Consider the following 27,478-nt stretch of genomic DNA (forward strand, 5'->3'; position numbering starts at 1 on the left):
TCATAAAAAGAAATTCAGATTTCTTAAAACATAGCCACACATCAAAACTAAGGACTTTGTTGCGTTTTTTTATTACTTAGATCTTAGAATCAAAATTTTTAAAGCAGGAGAATTTTTTTTTATACTTTATTTATTTAAGACCTAATTTTATTATTTTTATAAAACTTGTTGACTGCATGGCATGTGGGATCTTAGTGCCCCCACCAGGGTTCCATCTAATGCCCCCTGCAGGGAAAGCTCAGAGACCTAGATACTGGACCACCAGGGAAGTCCCAGGAGAACTTAAGGCAACACAACAAAAACTGATTTAGTCTTCAAATCCTCTGTGCTTCCTCTGAGTACTCTCAGAAGAAGGAAGTCAAATGACTGAGGTTAAGAAAAGGTTGCGTTTGAAGGATGCTCAGTCCTACCTTCTGAGATGATCTTGATATAGGATGCAGCTACAGGCTATTCTGAGCAAAGTGAGTCAGTCATGATTCCACAATCATGTTAAGTTTGACTCCAAGTGCTTCCTGGGTCAGAGTTCAGTATACCACCTACCTCTGGTGACAGAGGTGTAACTCAGCAACACTCAGAGGGAAGGAAGATTCAGTAGCCCTCTTATGTAGGATCCATCCACAAAAGGGAAAGCACCTCAGCTTCCAGATGTGCCTGCTAGCTCAGCACTCACACCCTCCTTTGTCCTTTTCATCCCTACTGTTTATTCCCATTGGCATGGCTGATATGGGCATAATTGCCTTGAAAAAACAGAGATAATGAGAGGCAAGGACTCTAGTAGGAAATAGAGCAAAAACAAAACCACTGCAGACATATAAAATCTGGAACTCTCTCGACCTCTTTAGGACATGGCTTAACTAAGAGAAGATATCAGTTCCACCCTTGTGATCTCAAATCCTAAAGGCAAGGGCTGACTTTTTTTTAAACCATATGAAACATTCTTTTATCTACCTGATGCCACTTCTTTACTTTATTTTTAATGGCAAAAATTAAGGCAGGAAAAAGAAAAAGCCACAGACAAGGCATCAGGCCATTAAAGTCAGATGACTCATGGGAACAGTTAAATGAATAAATCCACAATTAAATGAGAATGGCTGACTAGATTTCCAGTGTATCCAGCATAACTTATTTGTCCTCTTCTATCCAAACAACTGTGCTTACCTTAAGCCAAAGTTTTAATATGAATTTTGTTTTTGCTCTTCCTGTCTAGTTAAGTAGTTTTCAGGTTGGTCAATTATCCAGCTGATGGTAAACCACTAAATTTAATGAATGAATCATCATTTCTTAAGCTAAGGAAAAAGATGTTGTGGGCTCAGGAATCAATTAGCAATTAGCTAATGTCATCTACAGTGGGCTACCTAGACTAAAAAAGTACTTTTTTAAAAAAACTTTTTTATCATAGAACAAATACTTTAGATAACTTCAACAAAGCAAGGCTTATTTGCGGTGGGGGGAGGTGTTTGTGTGGCTTCTCAATGAATCCCTTTTACTTAAAAAGAAACTCTAAAATTACAAAGAAAAACTATTTTACTTTCTTTCAGTTCAGTCACTCAGTCGTGTCCGACTCTCTGCGACCCCATGAATCACAGCACACCAGGCCTCCCTGTCCATCACCAACTCCCGGTTACTTTCTTTACAGGCCTACAATCACAACAGTAAGACAAAGTTATATTTTAGGAAATAATTAAATGTATCATATTTTAGAAACTCTGGGCTGCCAATTTTTTTCTCTGAATCTTGCAAAAAAAAACCAATCAGATTCAGCAACTTTTGCCTAAACAGAGCCCTGATTGTGTCTGTGTGTCTGTGTAGTTGTGTTTAGTGACGAGCAACTGTGTTTCAGGAAAGGTAAACCCCCATTTCCACCCCCAGTTCTAGGAGGTCAAGTTTGATTAGTCTAAACCAACAGGTACTTTACTGCCTTTGATTTAGAATGGGCAGGTAAGTCATGCGATTCTGAACAACAAAACACGGAGGGCATCTGGTGGGTGAGGAAACAGGCAAGCTGGCAGGAAAAGTTTATCTGTTTTCAAGTGAGCCACAGTGAAGAACAGGGAATGGCCCCCTTCCTCTGCAAGGATGTGATGGTCTGAATCAGGCAGGAAAAGACTAGTGGAGACCTCGGGAGACTCCCAGAAAAGCTGGGGACCCCAGGCCTTGAGGGAGGCCACCGGGCCAAAAATGAAGCCCCCTCTACCCTTCCCCCAGACTTCTTGTTACAGGAGCAAGGAGTGCTTCCTTATCACGCAATCCGGATGTTCTGTATTCACACCCAATGTTTTTCCAACAAATACACTAAGACACAGTGAGTCTTTCTGGGTACCAGGCATGACTCTAAACCCTCAGCAGGTATTACATCACTGATGAGGCAGGTTCGATGATAAACTCATTTGCTATGTGAATAAACTGAGGGGTAGACGAAGGAAATGGCAACCCTCTCCATTGGTTCTTGCCTGGAGAATCCCAAGGTCGGGAGAGCCTGGTGGGCTTCCGTCTATGGGGTCACACAGAGTCGGACACGACTGAAGTGACTTAGCAGTAGCAGCAGCAGACAAGGTGACCAAGCGCCCAAATACCATACAAGGTGAACAGCAGGTAGCTGCCAGTCTGATCCCAGGCCCAGCTAAACCATCTTCATTTTAAAAAGTTACTTCAGTGAGAGCTGACTGTATAGCACAGGGAACTCTACTCAACACAGTATGGTGACCTAAATGAGAAGGAAATCCACAAAAGAGGGAATGTATGCAACCAGTCCATTCTAAAGGAGATCAATCCTGGGTGTTCACTGGAAGGACTGATGCTAAAGCTGAAACTCCAATACTTTGGCCACCTCATGCAACGAGTTGACTCACTGGAAAAGACTCTGATGCTGGGAGGGATTGGGGGCGGGAGGAGAAGGGGATGACAGAGAATGAGATGGCTGGATGGCATCACTGACTCGATGGACATGAGTTTGAGTGAACTGCGGGAGTTGGTGATGGACAGGGAGGCCTGGCGTGCTGTGATTCACGGGGTCGCAAAGAGTCAGACACGACTGAGCGACTGAACTGAACTGAACTGATGTATATGTACAGCTGATTCACTTTGCTGTCCAGTAGAAACTAACACTGTAAAGTAACTACACTCCAATAAAAATTTTTTTCATAAATCTATACATCAAAATCCCTGGAGAAGGAAATGGCAACAGAGGACACTGATGGGCTATAGTCCATGGGGTCACAAAGAGTCGGACATGACTGAGCGACTAACACACATACATCAAAACAATGCAAGTAAAAACTGGTAGAAATCAAATAATAGTTTAGTTAACAGTGTTGTTTCAACTTTTTGATAATGTGGTTGTTTATGTTAGCTGTTATCACTAAGCCATGTGAAGTGTGCATCAGAACTCTGTACTGTCTTTATAATTTATTGTACTACTTTATTTTCCAAATAAAAAGTAAACAATAAAAAAAACTTTACTTCAAAGTGATAATCTCATGGACCTTCTAATTGGTATTACTATTTCATTACCACTGGTTTTTCACTTGTTTTTATCACTTGTTCTTCCTACTAGAACTTCAATGGCTTTTTAATTATTTAAAAAATTTTCCATCACACAAAGTTTTATGCTCCTTACTAAAGAATAAAAAGCATACCATTGCAGGTATCAAAGGCAAACTGTCATATTTTATTGTTCAAATACCTCACATACATTGAACTATTTTAAGAGATTATACTGAAAAAATAAACTGAGATGAATTCAGTAGAATAGGGTTTCCTTCCACTGATATCATTAATCTAAATTGAAAAACAGCTTATTCTAGTATCCAGGCAACCACATTATCAATAATTTTAGAAATTACTGAAACAAATACACAACAAAGCATTCTGTCACTGAGTACTCACCTAGTTTGTGATCCATACAAACTTTTCAAAGAAAATAAGTGATGCGGGAACCAAATACACAGATTTTTAGTATCAATACTATTAAAACTACAGAGAAAACACTGGGGTTCCAACTATACAGAAATCACTGTGACTAACAATAAGCAATTAACACTTTTTTTTAAAATGACACTGCAAGAATTTGTTTATACATCAAAACTTAGCAGAAAACCTGTTAGTTTTCATACAAATGGTAAACAGTCCCCTTCCTAAGATAGGAAGCCATTATGTATGCTGAGTGGTGACCAATATTTGATTTTATGAATTGGAGGTGGCTACCCTGCAGAGTGAACTAAGCAACTGCGAAAACACAGATGCCTACAACAGGTCCTGGTCTTTTGTGAAAGGACAAGTCCCCAGACCTGACAATTGCTGAAACAATACTAGAATGTCTATTTCTCCCATAAAGTGAAGTCAGGGATAACAGAAATTTTTATTTCATCCCTTCAGATCTTTCGACTTTATTGCCTCTCAATAGAGAGGGGAACCCATGGGTGACTTTTTTTAAGCCCCCCTTTTTTATATAGACCATTTTTAAAGTTTTTATTAAATTTGTTACAATATTGCTTCTGTTTTATTATGTTTTGTTTTTTTGGCTGTGAGGCATGTGGGATCTCAGCTCCCCAACCAGGGGTCAAACCTGCACCCCTGCATTGGAAGGTGAAGTCTTAACCCCTGGACTGCCAGGGAAGTCCCCCATGGGTGGCCTTGAAAGTCTACTTATAAACTGCATTATTCATACCAAATATCTGTGCCTCACAACCTAAAAAGCTCTATTGTAATTCTTGAGAATCTACAGCAACTGCTTAGCAGAAATCTTTGATCAGGGACCACCAGCAAAACAGTCTACGTTTATGTTAGTCACACTCAGATACAGAGCCTGGTATTTAACCACTTATCTCCAAGCATCACTGTGATGGAGGGAGATGCCTGGGGTGTGGGCCAGGAGATTATGCCACCGACACGTATAGAAGGATGCATTTGTGTTACCTGTTCTTGCTTCTCAAGCCACTTGTCCACCATTGGATGACTGGCACTCAGAGATGAGCGAGCATTGTCTCTCTGAAATTGGTTAGACCAGTTACTAGTGTCCCGTGGGAGGCTTCTGTAGTTTTCATCTTTCTATTCAAAAAGAAACAAAAAGGTGTCTTGTAAAAAACCAGACTTTGAAAATTAATGATGCACCTGGTTTTTTTAAAGTAGCAGGAAAAAAAAAATGATTCTACATATTTTAAATGTTTTCTCCTGATGTGAGAGTTGGACTGTGAAGAAGGCTGATCGCCGAAGAATCGATGCTTTTGAACTGTGGTGTTGGAGAAGACTCTTGAGAGTCCCTTATACTGCAAGGAGATCCAACCAGTCCATTCTAAGGGAGATCAGTCCTGGATGTTCATTGGAGGGACTGATGCTAAAGCTGAAACTGCAATACTTTGGCCACCTCATGCGACGAGTTGATTCACTGGAAAAGACTCTGATGCTGGGAAAGGTTGGGGGCGGGAGGAGAAGGGGACAACCGAGAATGAGATGGCTGGATGGCATCACCGACTCTGTGGACATGAGTTTGAGTGTACTCCGGGAGTTGGTGATGGACAGGGAGGCCTGACGTGCTGTGATTCATGGGGTCGCGGAGAGTCGGACACGACTGAGCGACTGAACTGAACTGAACTGAATACCAAAGAGCTGACTGAGGTCATTTCTTCCAGGTTAGACTTTGGAAATGCAGTCACCTGCCTGGGAAAGGGAGTCTGATGACGGTGGCCACACAGGTAGGAGCACAGTAGACAGAACAACACACTCTGCCCTCCTCTGGGGTCAACCTCTGCAGGAAAATACATTTATACTAGACTTTTATCATCACTCAATCATGGCATTTCTCTTTTCTTCTTCTTTCCAATCTTAGAATAATGTTGTGAGATGTTCTCTATAATTTACCAAAAACATTTAAAACAGAGAAGATGAATGAATTTGCTATTTACATCCTCATAGTTTCATGATTTTGGGCAAGGGATTGAAGACTCTGGGCTCTTCAGTTACCTCCTTCACAAGCTAGTTATAAACATTAATTCAAATAGTAAGAGAAGAAAAAAATCAGCCTATCCCAACACATGGTACATAATAGACACATAATTGTTCACCCCAACATGCCTGAGATGAGATGTCTTTGATTGATAAATATTTATTTAATATACCCCAGAGCAGCCAAGGTATTTCTTTCAAATAATAATTTATAACAACTTGCTTTGGCTTTAGAGCTTTGGCTTAAACTCAATGTTCTGAAAAGAAATGAGAAGGCTAGGATAAGGTAGGAAAATTGAGCATTTCAGTTCAATAGCTAAATCTAAGTATCTTCTAAAAGAACAAATTTAAAATGTTAGCCTTACTTCAGCTAACTTACATCAGTGTCCCACGTTAAATACCCAAATATTTTCCTTAAAAACTTTGTTGAGCGTAGTCTGGCAGTAAAAATCTTCATACACATGACTGATTCTTATTCTTCATTACTTAAACCACATTAGCAGCAAGCACACACATAGAAACAAAAAGTGTACTATAATAGGATTGATTGTATAGACCTTAGAATAGACCAGGATACTGTTTTCTGTTCCATCAGAGGATAAAACTTAAAAATGAACTGGTCATCCTGAACCTATGCCAATATTGTGAATTCTGAAAAATAAATTTAATCTATAAATATTTACTTGTATAAACTGTAGCGTGAAACTTTGTAACTTTTAAAAACCAAACTACAGAAAGTAAACATTAAAAACACAATAGTATAATTAACCATTAGCAGCAACTACTTTTTACTAGAAAAACTCTGTATACTTCTGGTTACTATGGGTCAAAGTTGTGATGAGTTACAACCACAAGTACAAGGAAAATGCTGGTGAGATTAGGCTGCTGCTCCATGCCCACGATGAAGTACTGACCTTGCTTATAAGAAGGTGGAAAGGGTACAGTAAAGCAGAGGACACAGACAAAGTCGAAAGAAAGACAAAGTCTAAATCAAGCAAATGAAGAAACTAAAGTTCACTGTATCTCAAAATATTAAGAGCCCTTCCTTGAGCATAATTACTTCAGAACAAAGCAAATCTATGTTTCACATGGTAGTCCCTAAACTTACTGACCAGAAATTCAAATAAATCATAAAAGGCAGATAAACGTATTAATGACAGAAACTAAAAGATCCATGAAGAGAAGAAAGATGGAAGGGTGGAGAAACAGAAGCATAAGTTTTACATCAAGGATCTTGTGCTCCTACCATTGACTAGGGACCTGGTTTTGCTATTCATTTCCCACCATTAGAAAGTATTATTATACCAACTCTCTACTTTGAAAATGAACAATCAGAGAGCATTAAAAAAATATATCCTGCTTTTTCTGTAGGGATGGTATTTCAAAGTAACCAACAGTCAAGGATGAAAGCTTGTCCTTTCAGAAAACATGCAGAATAATGCACATAATAAGGGAATAATTAATAGAATTAGAAAAATCACCATTTTCAACTCCTAATGAAATCATTCATTCAGGCAAAGATAATTAATGGATGCTAAAACCGTTAGGTGAAAAGTTGACAATGAACAGGGTGATGTGACGTGATGAAATACCACTTGCAAAGGGGAAAATATATCTTTAAAATGTTGAGACAAGATGCTACAAAGCACTCTTCTTGATGCCTAGAATCCAAAAAGCTGCTGGTGCTTTTGATTTCTTTTGAAGCTCCATAAGGATGGAGATTCCTCATCTTTTAAATGGCTCCTGTGAGCTCTTACTATGGACCACTCACCTCCATCTCCCTGAACAAGCCCAAAAGTGTACAGTTTCAGAATCTGCACACATGCTAAGTCACTTCAGTAGTATCTGATTCTTTGCAAACCCATGGACCTCGGCCTGCCAGGCTCCTCTGTCCATGGGATTCTCCAGGCAAAATTATTGGAGTGGGTTGCCATGCCCTCCTCCAGGGGATCTTCTCCACCCAGGGATGGTCCTTAAGTCTCCTGCATTGGCAGGCAAGTTCTTTACCACTGGCGCCACCTGGGAAGCCCTTCAAATCCTAACCCATGAAAGTATCCATACACAGGTCACCAACACTAAATATTTTTTCTGAATTCATGATCTAAATTTCCAACAGGATGTCCCAAAGATACCTCAAAATCAGTCTATCAAAATGAAACCCAACTCCTATATCAATTCTGGCACCCTTCTGAAAAACAGAAGGGTTTTTCACCTCTTTTCCTGCCTGTTCACCTCTTTCCATTCTGCCTAATCCCCACGGTTGCTAGGTCTTGTGAATCCAGAGTTTGCGGCCAAGATCTTACATTTTGACCATCACCCTCATACAGAATCAGTGTGCCTCTCATCTGAACGATTACAGCAGCCCTCAGACTGGAGGCTTGCTCAATCATCATCCTCTCCAACAAACTGCCATAGAGGATTCTTCTACAATGCCCTCCAGGTCACGTCACACCTGGAACAAACACGAGGCCGAGCTGGGGACCTTCAGTGCCACAGGCCTCCCGTCTCCATCAGGATCTTCCTGAGTCTAGACTCCCAGGAATGCTTCTTCTGTAAAAACTCTCACCACTCTTCAACACCCAGCTCCCAACATGCTTTCTCTAAGAGGCATTCCCTGATTCTCACCAGAATTAATAATGTCATGCGCTTTGTTACCACTATATTCCAATTTTACTTCTAATTATAATTCTAACTTATAATTTAGTTAATTTTTAAAATGGCTATTTTCATGATCACAGTGACACCTGGGCAGAAGATCACCAGTCACCTTTAAACTCTAGCACTTAGCTCAGTGGCCTATACCTACGTGGATGGCTTTTTCTGGAATACTTATTATGTTTCCTATTTTCACGAGGTTTCAGAATCCCATAATTTTAAAGGAACATTTCTATCAGTTGTTTTAAAAATCAAATTGAGGGACTTCCCTGGAAGCCCAATGGTTAGGGCTCCATGCTTCCACTGCAGGGGAAGAGGTTCTATCTCTGGTAGGGGAACTAGGATCCCACATGCCACAGCTCAGCAAATAATCATAATAAGAAATTAATAAAATAATCTTGAAAAACATCAGAAACAACTCAAGAAAAATGAAAAAAATTTTTAAATAAAAATCATATTGATAATGAAATGCTTAAATAAAGGTATCATGACAAAATTTAGTGGAAATGCACTTCCACTGAAATACAAAGACTGTACTTTTAAATTTATACTAAAAGACGTATTGCCGTCATCAGCCGCTAAGTCGTATTCGACACTTTGCGACCCCGTGGACTTCAGCATGCTACTGTTAGATGCCTGTTTCAATTTTATGTCACACCTGCAGTACTACAGTATACAGTGTCTGTGGAAAATATGATTATTTCCAAATGCATCTAAAAAGTGGTGTGGCATTTCTCCATTTATGTCAATTATGACACGTAATTCATGCAGCAGGCTACCACAAAGGAATTGTATTAAGGCAGATAAGGGCTTAAAAAAAAAATCAAAAGATCTATCAGTAGAATCAACTTTGAGCATTTAAATGGCAAGAAAAATAAAACATTATATCCTCATAAAAATTTTTTCCTAATTCAATGTTGATATGGTAAAGTCATTAATAAGCTCATAATATGTTTATGAAAAGTCCAGTTATAGTCAGTCACCTTAGTCATCACCAGGTAAGTGAAGAATTTCTAAAATATGTTACCAATTGTTACTCTACATTATCTATTATTTTGTCGACTGCACCATCTCATGCTACTGACATTTCAGCAACGTTCTTCCTCAAAATCCTGCCTGAAGTCTGGATCAAGTACAAACACTTTATAGTTCTATTAAGCTGTGATTCATATTCAATGATGTAAGCACATACTTAAACCTAACAGCACACTATGTGTTTCTACTTGTATTTTCTACAATATATGCATGGACAGTCACCATTTTCAAATGAAAGGTATACAGTGTGTTCTATTTTCAATTTGAAAATATTTTTTCCAGTGTAAATGATTTTAAAATTATGGTACCCTTAACTATGTCTTTGCAAGACTACATTTTCCATGGGCCAAACTATAGCTAACTACATGAAAGTCAAAAATATTTTTTGAATTTATTTGCAAAACTTATATACCATAACCTAAAGAAAAAAATAAACCAACCAAAATGTTAGTCATTGATATTTTCACACTGAATTTATAATAAGTTGGAGAATGGGCTTTTAAATTTATTTTATTCTATGATCAAATTAATGTCTCAATTCTGTATATTGGTAAACTTAAAGTAAAACATGAAATCTTTTTCTTGAGACTTATAAAATTATAGCAGTAGGACCAATATATTAGTAGAAATAGACCAACAGACCAATAGAAAGCCCTAATAAGTACTAAATTTGCAAACAGCAAAAAATTATTAAAGCCACAACTTTATATCTAAAAGATTATATAAGAAAAATACCATAAGGAATTACTCTTCTGTTAAATTAGAAGAGACTGGACCAAATAGCCACTTAAGCTTCTTCACAAGGTAGGAAACTTGCCCTCTTGCCAGAAAAACCCAGATGTTCCTGCTGTGATCAGGGATTTTCCTTATCATCTAAATGTACTGCCACATCATCAGGTGTCAAAAAGCCACCCAGGCTGAGAAATGCATATTAATTTGCTGCTCCCTGGTAGCAGTACCCTGGGTATGGAGTAAATCTCATCCAGGGTAAGCTAAGTAGCTGTTCCCTCTCCCCTCTTCCTGAGCCAATTACAATTCAATAAAAAGAAATCACACAGAACCCACCCAATGCCTTGGGACAGAGGCTTATTCCTGGCATAATAAGCTGCAGCTTCCAGACTTTATCTCTCAGAAACAGCTATTTAGCTGATGGTCAGATTTCCTGGCAGACCTACATCCCTACTGCAGAAATAAAGGAAAATTTCATGAGCATTATAGAAGTAATGGATATTTCTAAGTTAGCACAGGAAACTCAATTCTATTTCCACTTTATCTGAAAACAAAAATTCCAAATGTCTTTTAAAAAATCATTAGGAATTGTTCCACATTTTGAAACACTAAACACCCAACGCATATAGATTTTATTTTTACACCCTCTATGAATCCTATGGTTTTGAATATTCCTGTGTTGTTTTAAGATTTTAAATTTACAATATTTTTGAACTCTGCAACTGTGGTCCAAGAGAATTCAATTTTCCATTTTATCATTTCCCCAAGAAAAAACAGACAGAAAACAAAGGAAATTCTTTTCAGGATGTCTAACCTGAGATTATGAGGCTGAAGTGAAATGAGTAGTTATAGCTTAGACTATTTTTTTTTAACTGCAGCAAGCTTGCTAAAATCTTCAATAGTAATACTGTCAAGTTAATGTGGCAGACCCAGTCCCCTTCTGGGTCACAGTTTATCTTTTGTGCCTCTTGATGGCTACACCAGAGCATGACCTTGGAAGCAACAGCAAAGTTAACGTTTAAAGATAACCATAAAATGGTCTGTAAACAGGATTGCTTTCAGTGTACTGTTCTGACCTTCATACCACTTCACAGATATAAATAAGAGTGCAGGGGGGTGGTCAGGAGGAGAGAGAGGGTGAGGATAAATAAAGTGACTCACACACACACAAAAACATAGGTTCAACAACCAACTTGTAAATGAAGTCAGAAAGTTTGGCAGACCCTATCAGCTTAAACCAACTGCATGCCTATTAAGGCACTTTTTGAGGGCTTCCCTGGTGGCTCAAGGGTAAAAAAATCTGTCTGCCAATGCAGGAGACACAGGAGATACAAGTTCAAACCCTGGTTCAGGAAGATCCCCTGGAGAAGGGAATGGCAAACCATTCCAGTATTCTTGCCTGGAGAATCCCATGGACAGAGGAGCCTGGCAAGCTACAGTCCACAGAGTTGCAAAGAACTGGACATGACTGAAGCGACTTAGCACACACACACATATTCAGTTCAGTTCAGTTCAGTTGCTCAGTCGTGTCCAACTCTTTGTGACCCCATGAATCACAGCACGCCAGGCCTCCCTGTCCATCACCAACTCCCGCAGTTCACTCAAACTCATGTCCATCCAGTCGGTGATGCCATCCAGCCATCTCATTCTCTGTCATCCCCTTCTCCTTCCGCCCCCAATCTTTCCCAGCATCAGGGTCTTTTTCAGTGAGTCAACTCGTTGCATGAGGTGGCCAAAGTATTGGAATTTCAGCTTTAGCATCAGTCCCTCCAATGAACACCCAGGATTGATCTCCTTTAGAATGAACTGGTTGGATCTCCTTGCAGTCCACACACACACATTAGGCACGCAACTATTTTCAAGTGTAATGAACTGAAAAGCATTATTTGAAACTCTGGTAGGTCAAGCAATCATTTCCATATTAGCAGTAATTCCCATCTCTAAATGAGCATAAATACTGGTACACATATGTATACATCTTCCTTTCCATTTTGATAATTGCCATCTTTCACAGTCTTAAACATTATTAATGAGAGGGGTAGAAGAGACAAAGAAAAGGATATATGTTTAAAATCTGTTCCTACTTCTGAGCAGAACTATGACAAGACAAAAAGGAAATTCAAAATTCGTGCTATTTTTGTCAAAAAAAAATTTTGTCTAGCAGTAGATTATATACCTATTTATAAATGATATAGTCTACTAAAATGTGGTAGAATTTGCAACAAGAGATACTAATTACACTTTACACTGTAACTTATTTAAAATTTTAAACTTAAACAGTCAAAATCTAAAGATTTTGAATGCCAAAACTGTATTAGTATGTCTTTAGCTCAAATTTCACAACTATTTTATTGTCAACTATTTTAATTTTCTGATAAATTGAGTTTAAGTATTGAACAGGAGCTAGTAAAACAAAGAAAAAATTGAAAATATTAATTGATATAAGCCAATTTTTAAATTAAGGTATAAAGTAATATCTCCTAGCAGGCACATCAAATTTCATCAGTTTTTCTTTTTTTTTCCTTGAAATGTTAAAAGTACTATAAACAGTTCTCAAAACTCATTCTGGCCTTAAATTCTGAACTATAACTCATATCTTTTCTAGCCTTTATGATACATGTGCAATAGTTTATAGGTTGTAAAATTGTATTTAGATCAGTGGGACACTGAGGATTGTTAAATATGCCAAAAAACAAAAAAATCACATTGGAACTCTCCAATATGGAAGAACACATCTGAGAATTAAAAGTAATTTTGCAAATAAGTTTCCTGTCACACAGCAAATCTTTCAGGGTGGTGTATTTGCAAAACCAGAAGCTTGATGCTATAGTTTCATCTCATAACTTACAACTGGGCTTGGTAACAGTCTTGATATCAGGTAAGAAAAATAACCCCTGGAACACAGATGTGCATCAGGCTATGAACATAAAGAACCTGACCTTAAAGGGGGTGTTCAAATCTCTCATGGAGGTACATCTACTTATGAACGCCATAATGCTTCCAGAGGTGACCACTGGAGCAACAAAGTTCCCTGAAGCGGCCAGATCTGCTTGTGGAGCAGACCAGGAAATCCAAGAAAAGCAAAAGATCAGTGAAACTCAGTCTCAGTCAGGCCCCTTCTTCAAACCAATGTCCCCAGCTGTTCCTAACCCACTTGAATGCCATGAAAAACTTTAGAAACAGAATTTTAAAAGCTGCAAGGAAAAGGCAGAGAACATCCAACTGAACCTCTCACTGTCTAAAAGAAGAAATGGGATCAGGGAAGTTATGATGAATACTGTATGGAGATTAAGATGATTAACCAGCTCCCAAGGTTCTACCTCCCCACATCAGTGCCCAGTTTCTGCATGATGACATTTCCAAGCTCTCCCACTCAATCTAAGCAGGAATTGTGGTTTACCTGAGTAATGATATAATTCTGATATCCAGCCATTCTTACACAATGACCCTCTCCCATGGGAAAGTACCACCCAAGTTCTTGAATCACAAAATATATTTATCTTAGAAACGGTTGGTTCATTGATAAATACTACACAGTCTTCAGAATAATCATGAGCAATAAAATGCTTGTTTTAAAACTGTTTTAAATACAATGGTCTCTTGTCTGATACAGTTGGGATTAGCTCCTTTATCCTATAAAAATTTGCATCAGGGAGTGAGGAGAAAGTAGAGGCACAGGAAAATGTAATATTTTCCCAAGTTTCAAAGATGCTGTCTCCATCTGGATTCTGAGGAACAAAGGAAAAGAGCTAACAGGGAAGCGGCAGTTACAGCAGCTCCCATCTCATTTCTTTCACCGTATTTCATAAAAGGCAACACGGTCACCTAGGTGGCCTACAGCCATGTGCGCCCCACAGTCAGTAAGGCCGGGTTGACCACTTCTGACCGTCTTCATTCCACCAAGAGCAAGTGTGTAAGAAAAAAACAGGATGCAAATGCTGTGAGTCAGATCCTATTGAGGAGCCTGGCTCATTTTCCAAACAATTAATACAATAAAGATGACAAGCAGCACTTGTTTGACTCTGCAAAACAAATTTGAATCTGAAACAATTTTCAAACATTTTAGAAAGTGCTACTTGTTTTTATTTTGAAGGTACAAAATACCCATCTACATTTCATTTTCTTTCAAAAACACATAACACCAAATGTTCATATCTCAAACTAAAATTGCAAGTAACAATCGCATTTTGCATCAGGAGCAAACAGCGAGGGAAGAAGGGAACAGATGCAAGGAGGTGAGGGAGCGAGAGGAAAACAGTTCAGAGTGGCCATCTGAATCCAAAATATCTGCTGTTACATAACACCTAAATGTGCAATGTGAATCTCTTAGGGTTACCTATCTAAATATTTTACCTTGATTTTAAAGCATATATTATAGTAAAAAAGGGTGCTAAAATCTGAAAATATTTTACCTTAATTTTAAAGCAATGTATATCCAAAGAACTTACTAAAATAGGCACCATATATAATTGATGTGACAAGGTAAATATTTTCAGCTCCTTCTTACATTTTTCTGTTTATAATCATAAGTTCAATGGACTGAGTGGATTAGCAGAACAACTGAGTCATTTTGTGAAAAGTTCTCAGGGACCATCTATTAATACAATTTAGTACCGGTAAAGCTTTCCCCTTAATTGTGAAATTGTTTCCTTGGGTAAAGCATTTCCACAAGTATATTTTTGAAAAATACAGAACATCATTTTTATCTCTTCTAAACTTTCTGTTAAGCAATTAAAAGGAATGTAAGAACTGTCAGCACTAATCAGCAATAAGTAATAAAGTTTATTAATTTAAAGGGCTTCCCTCATAGCTCAGTCGGTAAACAATCTGTCTGCAATTCAGGAGACCTGGGTTTGATTCCTGGGTCGAGAAGATCCCCTAGAGAAGGAAATGGCAACCCACTCCCATGTTCTTACCTGGAGAATCCCATGGACAGAGGAGCCTGGCAGGCTACAGTCCATGGGGTCGCAAGAGTCGGACATGACTTAGCGACTAAACCACCACCACCACTGTGATAAAAGTCACATTTTAACTATTTAACTGTACAGCTTAGTGGTATTCACCAAAAGGATTAGTGACACTAATGAAGCTAGCATATTTTTACTCAAGACTAAGACGAGTTGACTCACTGGAAAAGAGTCTGATGCTAGGAGGGATTGGAGGTGGGAGGAGACAGGGACGACAGAGAATGAGATGGCTGAATGGCATCACCGACTCGATGGACATGAGTTTGAGTGAACTCCAGGGGTTGGTGATGGACAGGGAGGCCTGGCGTTCTGTGATTCATGGGGTCGCAAAGAGTCAGACACAACTGAGCGACTAAACTGAACTGAACTGAAGATGCTAAGATAATTAATATAGACTTGGTAAGGTTTTAAAAATTATGCCAGTTTTTTAATAACAAACGCTGATTATTCTTATATTTCTATTTTAATTGCCTAACAAAGTTTTAGAGGCAACAGAAATGAGGTTGTTATGAAATATTTTACAGTTTAAAATATACAACTAAACGAACATTGGGCAATATGTAAAGTCTGTAAGTATGTAGGAAAGTGGGTAGTAAAATCAAGAGCACAAAATATGAAACTGGATAATCAAGATTAATAACTTTATTGTTTAGCAGTTGGCTTAACTCTAAGGTGAGTTATTTAAACTCTTTCAGACTCTGCCTCTTGATCAATGAATTGCAACAATACTTAGACTTCAGAGTGAATAGATGAGATACAACACATAATACACCCTGCAAGTACTCAAACCAACTTGGCTTATCACGACACAAAAACACCAAAACCTCAAAAACAGTACTCTTGGAGATGGGACAGATGGAAACCACTTCTACCCCCACTCTGAAAAAAATGTTGACTGGAATACATCTTCCCACAGGAGCCCACCTGATGGTACCTAGAACACAGGCAAGTTATTAATGAAATACAGCGGGAGGGCAAACACCAGGGAACCCAGTCCCAGCAGCCCACCAAGGCTCTTCTCTTTAGTGACAGGCCATGACTTAATGAACCGAATTGTAGGTTTAGAAGCTAAAGTATTAAATATTAAAAATAGAAACCACTTAGAAAGACAAAATGAGGCCAAAATACTTTTACATGTCTAAAGAATACCTGAATTTTTCTTCAATGTAAGTTAATGAGTTCCTAGTCTCCTCCCTCAAATTAAGAAAACAGGTTTATTATCTTCAATTCCATCTGTAGGATGAGTAACTTTGAGGGCACTAAACAAGAATCCTGACATTGCTTTGGATTTATATTCCTGGAATGGTTTGTGAGTTCTAAAAATATCACATCCAGGCTTAACCATTTTCTCAATAGCACCTTAGGAGTCCATAACTACGAACACAAATTATAATATTTAAAGCATGTGAAGGAAGATTACATTCCTAAACATGGCAGAGAAGTAGAAGATGAATCTAGGTTATTAAAAACTCAGACTAGTAAGTAGAGCTTGGCACTTGAGGTTAGCCCATTGCAGAAATGAGTAGATTCATTAAGTACTGAAAGCATAAAAACGCAGTGAATTCAAATTAAGATCTTTAAATATGCAAAATAGAGCGGTGATATTTATAGTTTTAGTGGCCTTTTGCAGAAAGTACAAATGTTGTACCAGGTTAGTCATAGACCTGGGTCTCAGCTGGATTTCCCTCAAAGCTAATCTGATAGGGGAAAAGTGGAGACAGTGACATATTTTATTTTCTTGAGCTCCAAAATCACTGCAGACGGTGACTGTAGCCACAAAATTAAAAAACACTTGCTCCTTGGAAGAAAAGCTATGACAAACTGAGACAGTGTATTAAAAAGAAGAAATATCACTTTGCCAACAAAGGTCCATATAGTCAAAGCTATGGTTTTTCCACTAGTCATGTATGGATGTGAGAGCTATATCATACAGAAGGCTGAGCAATGAAGAATTGATACTTTTGAACTGTGGTGCTGAATAAGTCTCTTAAGAGTCCCTTGGATAGCAAGGAGATAGAGCCAGGGAATCCTAAAGGAAATCAACCCTGAATATTCATTAGAAGAACTGATGCTGAAGCTCCAATATTGTGGCCACCTGATGCAAAGAGCAGACTCACTGGAAAAGACCCTGAACATGGAAAAGACTGAGGGCAAGAGGAAAAAGAGATGACAGAGGATAAGATGGTTGGATGGCATCACTGACTCAATGGACATGAATTTGAGCAAACTCCAGAAGATACTGAAGGACAAGGAAGGCTGGTGTGCTGCAGTTCATGGAGTTGCAAAGAGTCTGACACAATTTAGCAACTTAACAACAATCTTGCAGAAAATTAAGCACAGCTATACATCACCGAAGAATTGATGCTTTTGAACTGTGGTGCTGGAGAAGACTCTTTTGAGAGTCCCTTGGACTGCAAGGAGATCCAATCAGTCCATTCTAGAGGAGATCAATCCTTGGTGTTCATTGGAGGGACTGATGCTGAAGCTGAAACTCCAATACTTTGGCCACCTCATGCGACGAGTTGACTCACTGGAAAAGAGTCTGATGCTAGGAGGGATTGGGGGTGGGAGGAGACGGGGACGACAGAGAATGAGATGGCTGGACGGCATCACCGACTCGATGGACATGAGTTTGAGTGAACTCCGGGAGTTGGTGATGGACAGGGAGGCCTGGCGTGCTGCGGTTCATGGGGTCGCAGAGTCGGACACGACTGAGCAACTGAACTGAACTGAACTGAACGATACATAGAGAGGAGAAGGCAATGGCAAGCCACTCCAGTACTCTTGCCTAGAAAATCCCATGGATGGAGCAGCCTGGTAGGCTGCAGTCCGTGGGGTCGCCAAGGGTCGGACACGACTGAGCGACTTCACTTTCCCTTTTCACTTTCACACATTGGAGAAGGAAATGGCAACCCACTCCAGTGGTCTTGCCTGGAGAATCCCAGGGACGGGGGAGCCTGGTGGGCTTCTGTCTGTGGGGTCGCACAGAGTCTGACACGACTGGAGTGACTTAGCAGCAGCATACATAGAGAACTGAACTGAATACATAGAGAAAACATGGTTTTAAAAAACTTCTTTGCCCATCCTTTGAGGTTTTAGATGATTATTGTAACTAGATGGCATGAACAACTTTTTTTAATAGCCTCCTGCTAAAATGCACTAGTATTTTCAAATTTACCAATATGACTGGTCTTCTACATTAGAAAGAAAAATGAGAAGAAGCAGACTAAGAAGCCAAAGGTTTGAGAAGAGGAGGGGGAAGAAAAAAAGAGCTAAACAGAATATCATTTTCCAATGAATGAACAAATGAATGACTGACTGAGCTGGCAAGCAGCTACTTTATAATCACATGAAATAGGATTCAAAGATTATTGCTATTTTATTGTCTGCATATCAACTGTAAAAGTTTTCTTACTCCCACTCTCAATAAAACAGGTATTAGGAGTTTTCTGGAGGTTTCTTCTGTCTGATTAGCATTGATGACCCTAATGCTAGGAATCTCATGTCCCAGAAAATGACCTTATGTATTCAAATGTACTTTCAACTAAGATTAGGGGGAAAGGATGGATGCACAAATTAGCAATAAACAAAAATACTGCTTTTATCATAGCTTCTATCTAGAAAAATATTTCCTGTTCTAGCTTTGTATTGATACGATAGGATCTAATATCTCAATGGGGTGTTGTTATACTTTTTAAAAAAGACTCAATAATAGATTTTCATTTAAAAATGATAAATATGAGCTGAATATAAAATGAAATGAAATGTCACAAAATCACATATGCTAAATGTTCCAGATTCTATTCTAAGACAGAAAACCTAGCCTAAAAAGAAAACATCTCAAAATCAGAATTATACTTTTATTTGCCTTCTCTTGACAGGCAAAGACATCATCCCTTTTGAACTGGACTCAAGTTCTTTAAAAAAGACTCTCCTGGAATCAACAGGAGAGCTTTAAATAAACACACATAAATGTCCTGAAACAGATAAATGAATCTATTGGTATCAATGTGTTTTATCTTTTAAAAGTCCATAGGTAATTCTGATGCACAGTCAAATGGAACCATTAAGCTGTTCAGTAGGACAGTAAGTACTGGAATTCAGAAGTAGTACCAGTTGCTTCTTGGTGCTCTTCATTCTACCTCTCACTTCCCAGCCCACCCTTCTAGGACTTATCACAAACCTCTTTATACAACATAAGTACTTTTCACTTTATCATTTATGAATTTATGGAAAATAACTATCAAGAGCCTTAAAATTGTTTGCTTCCTTGGTCAAATATTCTACTTAAGGAATCTATTCTAAGAAAATAATCAGAGATGTCAACATCTGATTGGTATATTAGGATATCCTCTGAAGGGTACTGCTAAAGATTATTTATAAGAACAAAAAAAGGAAAACATATAAATATGTTAAACAACAACAACAAACACCAAAGTTAATAAAAAAAAAGTCTGAAAAATCATTACATAACAGAACATTGTGCAAGCTATCAATATTTACAAGACACAGAAAAATGCTCTCAATATAACACAAATTAGCAAAAAAGGCAGGAAATTAAACTATACTTATTGAATAGAGATACCAAGGGACCATTTCATGCAAAGATGGGCACAATAAAGGACAGAAATAGCATAGACCTAACAGAAGCAGAAGATATTAAGAAGAGGTGGCAGAATACACAGAAGGACTATACAAAAAAGATCTGCATGACCCAGATAATGACAATGGTGTAATTACTCACCTAGAGCCAGACATCCTGGAATGTGAAGTCAAGTGGGCCTTAGGAAGCATCACTACGAACAAAGCTAGTGGAGGTGACGGAATTCCAGTTGAGCTATTTCAAATCCTGAAAGATGATGCTGTGAAAGTGCTGCACTCAATATGCCAGCAAATGTGGAAAATTCAGCAGTGGCCACAGGAATGGAAAAGGTCAGTTTTCATTCCAGTCCCAAAGAAAGGCATTGCCAAAGAATGTTCAAACTACCGCACAATTGCACCCATCTCACACGCTACCAAAGTAATGTTCAAAATTCTCCAAGACAGACCTCAACAGTACGTGAACCGAGAACTTCCAGATGTTCAAGCTGGTTTTACAAAAGGCAGAGGAACCAGAGATCAAATTTCCAACATCCGTTGGATCAACAGAAAAGCAAGAGAGTTCCAGAAAAACATCTACTTCTACCTTAAAAAAGTAACACCTCTTATTATTCATCAGAAAGAAACTACAGCTTATAACCCCTGCCCAATGAACAGAACAGAGACCTTGTCCCTGAAATCTCATGGCAGGCTGGTTGTGATAAGCACCTCATTACACTGAATTGAGTCAAACCATGTCCACATCCTAGGCGGCCCCTTCCATTCACAGAGATATGGACCTAACAAGGATGGCTGAACAGGTGGCAAGACAACTTAAATATTCACGCTGACTGAAATATCTTGACTCTTTCCCAAGATGAAATATTAATTTGCACACAAAATCTCAAAGGACAATACATCTTCTAGCAAGGTATTTTCCACACAAAGTGTGAGCAAATTGGTCTCAAAGAAGTGGAAAGGGCAGTCAGCCACAAAATGCTGAGAAAGGAATGAGCCAATGTTCCAGAGAACTCTGAAAAAAGCCAAGAGTCTCCTCCCCTCTATGCCTCACTGCCAGGTAAAACTGACAAAATTTAAGAAATTCAGAAGTTTGTAGCACTCTTGGTTTCTGAGTTCTCATCTGGCTTAGTAGCATCAAAGTCTGTGCACTGTGCCCTCTAAATCTGACAGCACAGTATCACTCTTTAACCTGGTTAGACTCCACCTCTCCTCTGTGGTTTTGAACCACAAGGCAGAATTCACTGTGGCTGTCTTGTTCAGAAAGAAGAGGCTTTAGCTGATAGGTTACTCCAAAACCATTTTGTTTATTTAACTTGGAAAAATAGAAAACTACTTACATATGCAGATGAGTTATACAAGAACAGAGATGATTTATACAAGCACAGAGATCAATAAATCATAGGACCGTGAACCCTTAACTAATTTATTTCCATGTTTTTATACAGAAAACCTAAATCTCTACACACTGATAAGAATTTATAACATCTTGAAATTGCCCAGCATGAGTGAGCGCTCATGGATGCAACACAAATAAATAAAATTTAATACCAGTAAGCAAGTATGCTTTCCTTCAAGCATTCTTCCTTTATACTGTAAATATCACAAGTCATTCACAGAAAATAAGACAGCATTTATCAGACATACACATGTTAAAAAAAAAAAAAAAAACACTTCTCAGACTAAACTACAAATAGCTTAAAATCTAGACCAGGAAACTTAGTAAATAGGTATTGAAAAGTAAAGCCAAAGATAATTCAAAAGACAAATTCCCTGCACACTACCTTTAACATGTGCCATAAGTGAATATGATGTCATCTAGAGATATGTGTGTGAATCAAGGACTTTGCTAAGGAAAAGTGTGACTATCTAGCTACATTAAATACCACTCCTGATAGGAAAAAAGTAACCATTTGTAAAACCAATAAAATTATATTCAAGTTTATCTCATAGCACTGATATTTATAATGTGAAAAAATAGTATAAATGTCCAACAATTAGAGAATGATGAAGTATACTCTACACTGGAATATCCTGCATTCATCAAAAATATTTTCTAACAAAATTCACACCAGGCGAAATCCCCAGGAAATGGAAAGACATGTAGAAATCATCAGGATGCAACTATGTAGACAGAATGACTCCAACTTCGTGTGTGTGATCATTAACATCTGTATTAAGCTGAGTTTTGAAACAGGCTATTATAGTTCTGTTCTATGCTACTAGTTGCCCACACTTTTACAATGACAGATACACATTATTTTTAAAAAGAACTGGCCATAAGGATCCCCATCTGCTCTGGGTAGCCTCTATGGGCTCTGGAGGCTGCAACACTAAAGTTCATTTCCCAGGAAAAAAAAACACCCCTGTAGACAAGTATCTGGAGCAAACTTCATTCTGCTCATTTGGATTCAAGAGCCTGTGATGTTAATGATAATTGTGAAATAGAGAGTTTCCTTGGGCTATTGTTAGTGGCAAGCAGTGGAGATGGTGGTGTTTTCTGGGGTATTCCTGGGTTCAGGTCAGGTACACAGGTGAAAGGAGGCAAGGTGAGCACATGAGGAGATGGAGTGAATGTCTACTGAGCAGATGCAGGAATGGGGACATTAGGTTTCGTACCCACTCCTCAGACCAGCCGGACACTGTCCAGAAAGCCAGACTACGGCCTGCTCTGCTAGCCCTTCCAGTGAATTTCTGAAACACAAATTCTCAGTATTAAGTCCTTTTATGTCTAAAATAGCTCCTGTGGTTTTCTTCACTACAAGTGAAGCTGACTCATACAGACAAGATGTTGAATGAATTAGAAAGAAAACCTTCATTTCTTCAATGAGTTCTGACCCACCATCCTACAACTAAGCAAAAACCTTTTTAAAAGGAATAAATTTTTTTAAACTACCAATTTGACTTGCTATATATTTGTGAAGTGAAGTGAAGTGGCTCAGAGCTGTCCTATTCTTTGCGACCCCACGGACTTTAGCCTACCAGGCTCCTCCATCCATGGGATTCTCCAGGCAAGAGTACTGGAGTGAGTTGCCATTTCCTTCTCCAGGGCATCTGCCCAACCCAGGGATCAAACCCAGGTCTCCCACACTGCAGGCAGACACTTTACCGTCTGAGTCACCAGGGAAGCCATATATTTGTGAATATGCAAGTAAATCAGGTCTATACCAAACATAAATGAAAGGTCGTGAGGCCTATTCAGAAACCAGATTATTTGAATAGTTTGCTGTGTGATAAAAAATTCTAAATTTTCAGGCTAATCTCAATAAGATACTCATCACATACCTAATAAAATAGGTCAGAAGAATGAGCCTAACAGTTAAACCTCTCATCCAAAATAAGCAGAGACTACAGAACATTGCATTTTCTTAATAGAGTCTTCTCAGTTTAAACTTATATATCCTTTTGGTTTCTTTACACAAACTAGTACAAAAAGGAGTTTGTTGATATGTGAAACTGAGTTAAAAGAAACTACAAAGGTATTTTAACATAGATGCAAAGGCTAAATCAAGCAAATATCCAGCTACATTTATTTTACTACTAATATGTGATTAATATGTTTCCATACTTCTCAATACATACAGTGCTCAGTTACAGGCTGCACTGAAAAATGGTCATGAATTCATTCAATAGATGTTCGCTGAGAATCTATTTTATAAATTCAGCAGTGAAAATGACAAGCACAGCTTAAAGCTCATTGGGTAAAAGGTTAGAGGTCTAACAGAACGGGATGGTAAGAAATATATGACAAAGACCATGAATACAAAGTGGAAAAAAGTAGGCTAAACAGACTAAATAAATTAGGTCATGGACAAAATTAAATCAGGTCAAAGAGGAGAATATTATTAAGACTAGACAGTGCGCTTTCATTTCGTATGAAGATAAAATTTTCAATTGAATAGTGAGAGAAAATGACCATGGACAAAGTCCAATTTCATCCTTAACAGTCCATATGCTATAATTTCTTTAGTACACCTCAGGGGCCAATGTGGATATACGCTTACACATTGATAAAATACCCCTTTAAGGACACGGAAAAAGTTCCTAAGAGGGTTGCTAAAGAGGACAGAGACAAGGGTAACCAGGAGACAAGTTTGGAGACAGACCTTATGTATGTATATTTCATGTTGTACGTTTTCATGTTTAATCATATGAACATGTTATTGATCCAAAAAAATGGAAAAATAACACAGATTTTTATCAGAAAGTTCAAGGGCAATACAAAATAGGAAGTTCTTGGAACACTGGCGTGAAGGTCACAGAGGACACAGTGGGGATGCTGTGGACACAAAGTTCTGGCCCTTGGGTGCCAGCCCTCACTGGTGGGAAGGAGACACGAACAAGAGGCGCTCACCTTCCTGTCACAGGCTGCAGGACTGCCAGCAGTGTTTTGCTTGAGGAAGCCAGCGGTTGTCGACCAGCGTGTGGGGTTTTTCCTTGAAGGCTCTTCAGAGAAGTTATTATCACTGACAGACGTGGAAAGGCCAATTAACGCTGGGTCACTGCTTCGGCGGACATGAAGAGGCATATCTGTAACACAAAAAAGCATTGTGTTTTTAAAAGATAACCTAACACCTGAAAACTGTGTGTGAGAATAAAGGTAGCTAAATCCCAAAGATTAAAGAGTAGAGTAACACTTTAAGGTGACAGTGGGTCAGCATCCTAAGTAGAAATTCCACTCGTTTCTTTAAAAGACTTCACTGAGAAAGAAACAAGATGTCTACAGGATGAAAGAATACTTATCTACAGGATGACCTGCTCTGGAGTAAGACAGCCAGGTGTATCTGCATTTCACACCTGTTACCTGAGTGGCTCTAGGCAAGTGGCTTCTCTGTCCTCTCCCTGGTCCCTTCCTACACAAACAGCAATAAAATATCAATTCTCACCTAAGGGTACTACAAGGACTAAATGAGACAGACTGCTTAAAACAGTTCCTGATACATGGTGTGCACTCAACAGAGAGTGGCAAAAATAACCATTGCTGCTATTATCATCCTGACATTGGTTTGGCTTTTCTAGTAAAGAAATCTGTTGAATAAAATATTTCTTTTGCTCAACAAAGTATTATCAAAAAGTACAAAGCACAAACATATTTCTTATCCTTCAGATAATGAAATCTTAAAATCAGAATACCAATATGCAAGTGTGCATGCTCAGTCAATCAGTCATGTCCGACTCTTTGCAATTCCCATAGACTATAGCCCACCAGGCTCCTCTGTCCATGGAATTTTCCAGGCAAGAATACTGGAGTGGGTTCCCATGCCTTCTCCAGGGGATCTTCCCAATCCAAGGAGCAAACTCTAGTCTCTTGCATCTCCTGCACTGGCAGGCGGATTCTTGACCACTGCGCCAGCTGGTAGTATCCTCAGGTAGTACCTGCCATATACTCACATACACGTTACATAAAAGGTGGTGTTTTATCAGCTGTATTCTATTTGCAATTATTCTAAAAAATATCAATAACAGACTCAGGTTAGCCTTCACATGGTAGCACTGGGTACACGCTAGCAGATGTGATCACTGTGACAACGGAAAAGAAACACTACAAAAACCAGGAAGAAGAACAGTGGCATATGCATCTGTAACACTGAGAATCAGAAGCAAAAGCCCCACACATCAATTGAGCGGAGGGCATGATAAACATACGACAAAAGTTTAGATTAAATTAATGCTTAGAGCAATTTGTTTACAAAACCTAGGATGCATGGTAAATACTTATTAAAAGCCTTGAACAAAACAGCTTTAGTGGAGAAGGAGTAAACTCATCATTTATTCTTTGAGAAACAATTTTGGAATATTGATGCATCTGGCCAATGGTTGGCTATGGAGATCCTTGAGGACGTGAAACTAAGGAAAGATGATTTATATATGTTAACGGTTACATTTAAACCATTGTCAATTCAATAGTCTCAAATATGTTAAAGCAAATTAGAAACGATCAGAGAAAACATATGAATGATCAGAGAAGCAAATGAATCATAATAAAATGTTGCATTTAACATTTGCTTCCACATCATGAGGATTTGATAACCAATAAAGAGTCTGAGTAACATAACCAGAGAAAAAAATATTTTGAACATTTAATACTTTTGGTGTTTATCTTAATTTGCTAAGAGAAACACATACAGGAAAATTACAGGAAAGAATAATTTATAATTTTTAAGTGTATGTAAAAAACGTGTGACAGTCATTATTGCTCACAATTTATACTAAAAACATAGAAACAAAACAAAGAACTATATACAGTCAGTCTCAAAAACATGTTCACAAAAATATACCTCTAAGGATCTAGGTGTGTTAATAGTACTACGCTCTTACCATAAAAAAGTCCTCTCCCAATTAACAAAATTGTTCTCAGATTCAGAAATCAAAAGGGTAAGCAGAAAAGCAACAAAATGGGGAGGAGGGAGAATAAAATACTTCTGGGAAATTACAAAACTGCTCCTTAGAAATGGGTTCTGTTGCCTCCAGTTACAGGGCTGCTGACTGCTTGGTTGTTAAGGAACTGTATATACCTGTATTTGTGTGTGTGTGTGTGTGTGTGTGTGTGTGTGAAGTCTAAAAGAAACACTATTAGTTCACAAAAGGCCTTAAAAACAGTCCAGAAGTAATGACTAAAAGCAGTACCGACAATGATAAAATAAAAAAGTACATGAAAGTACATTTCACCCCCAAATAAATTCAGAGACTATAAATTTCAAAGAATTCGATTGGACACAATAAAACAGCTTACTCAACTTGTTTCTGAAATTCTCCCCAAGAGAAATACACTGCAGACCCGATTCAGATTAGATACATAATTAGGATCATAGTTTTCTGAAAAGTCATGATCACTGTGTTAATCTGTTAGTCTGAAACAGACACAAATAATTAGCACTTTGTACCTCTTTGCATCTGTAACCCTCAAAATTAGAGATGCAGAGGAAGAAAGTGGATTCAAAAAGAGGTGGAGTTACAGCGGGACTGCAGACCTTTCAGTTGCCTCTTCTGGCGAGATGCCGGGGCACAGACCGCAGGCAGCATTGACACAAACCATACGGTGAAGGATGCCGCAGGAGATCAAAACTCATTTTGAAAAGTAAACAATGTGTTCTCAGCAAAGGAATGCCAAGTGACAGCATGATGATCTTGAAGTCAGGTTTTCTTGCAGTTGATGAACTGTAAGAACAGAGTCATCAAAGAGCACATGGACAGCACACGTGAAGACACCAGAACACATCGCACATCCACGCTCACGCTGGCTGCAACTGAGACAGGAAACTGATAGTGACAAGTTACATTTTCATTGGTCTATAATTCCTTCATTTTATGGCTGTGTGAAAATTATGGTATTTTCATCCAGTTTATACTCATGCATGCACATATTAAACAACATTAAGAAGTCAATGACTTGAAAGGATCTGAATCTTTATTTTAAGCATTAATACTAGTGGAGAAGGGGGCTTCCCTGGTGGCTTAGTGGTAAAGAATCCACCTGCAATGCAGGAGCTGCAGGAGATGCAGGTTCAGTCCCTGGGACAGGAAGATCCCCTGCAGGAGGGAATGGCAACCCACTC

At 38.5% G+C, this 27,478-nt stretch overlaps 1 protein-coding gene across 11 annotated transcripts in view; it reads right to left on the reverse strand.

Annotated features, from left to right (window-relative positions):
* The window catches only part of PARD3 (par-3 family cell polarity regulator), a 601,533-nt gene that overhangs the window by 306,882 nt on the left and 267,173 nt on the right, over positions 1-27,478 (reverse strand). For all 11 annotated transcript variants that reach the window (XM_055428032.2, XM_055428014.2, XM_055428024.2 and 8 more), the window contains exons 4-5: positions 24,277-24,452; positions 4,915-5,046 (exon numbers count right to left, since the gene is read on the reverse strand). In XM_055428032.2, the coding sequence (XP_055284007.1) occupies positions 4,915-5,046; positions 24,277-24,452 (308 nt within the window). The remainder of the gene's footprint in view (positions 1-4,914; positions 5,047-24,276; positions 24,453-27,478) is intronic.

Source organism: Moschus berezovskii, chromosome 15 (assembly GCF_049115385.1).
Source record: "Moschus berezovskii isolate FMDL1 chromosome 15, NW_MosBer_1.0, whole genome shotgun sequence".
NCBI lineage: Eukaryota > Metazoa > Chordata > Mammalia > Artiodactyla > Moschidae > Moschus > Moschus berezovskii.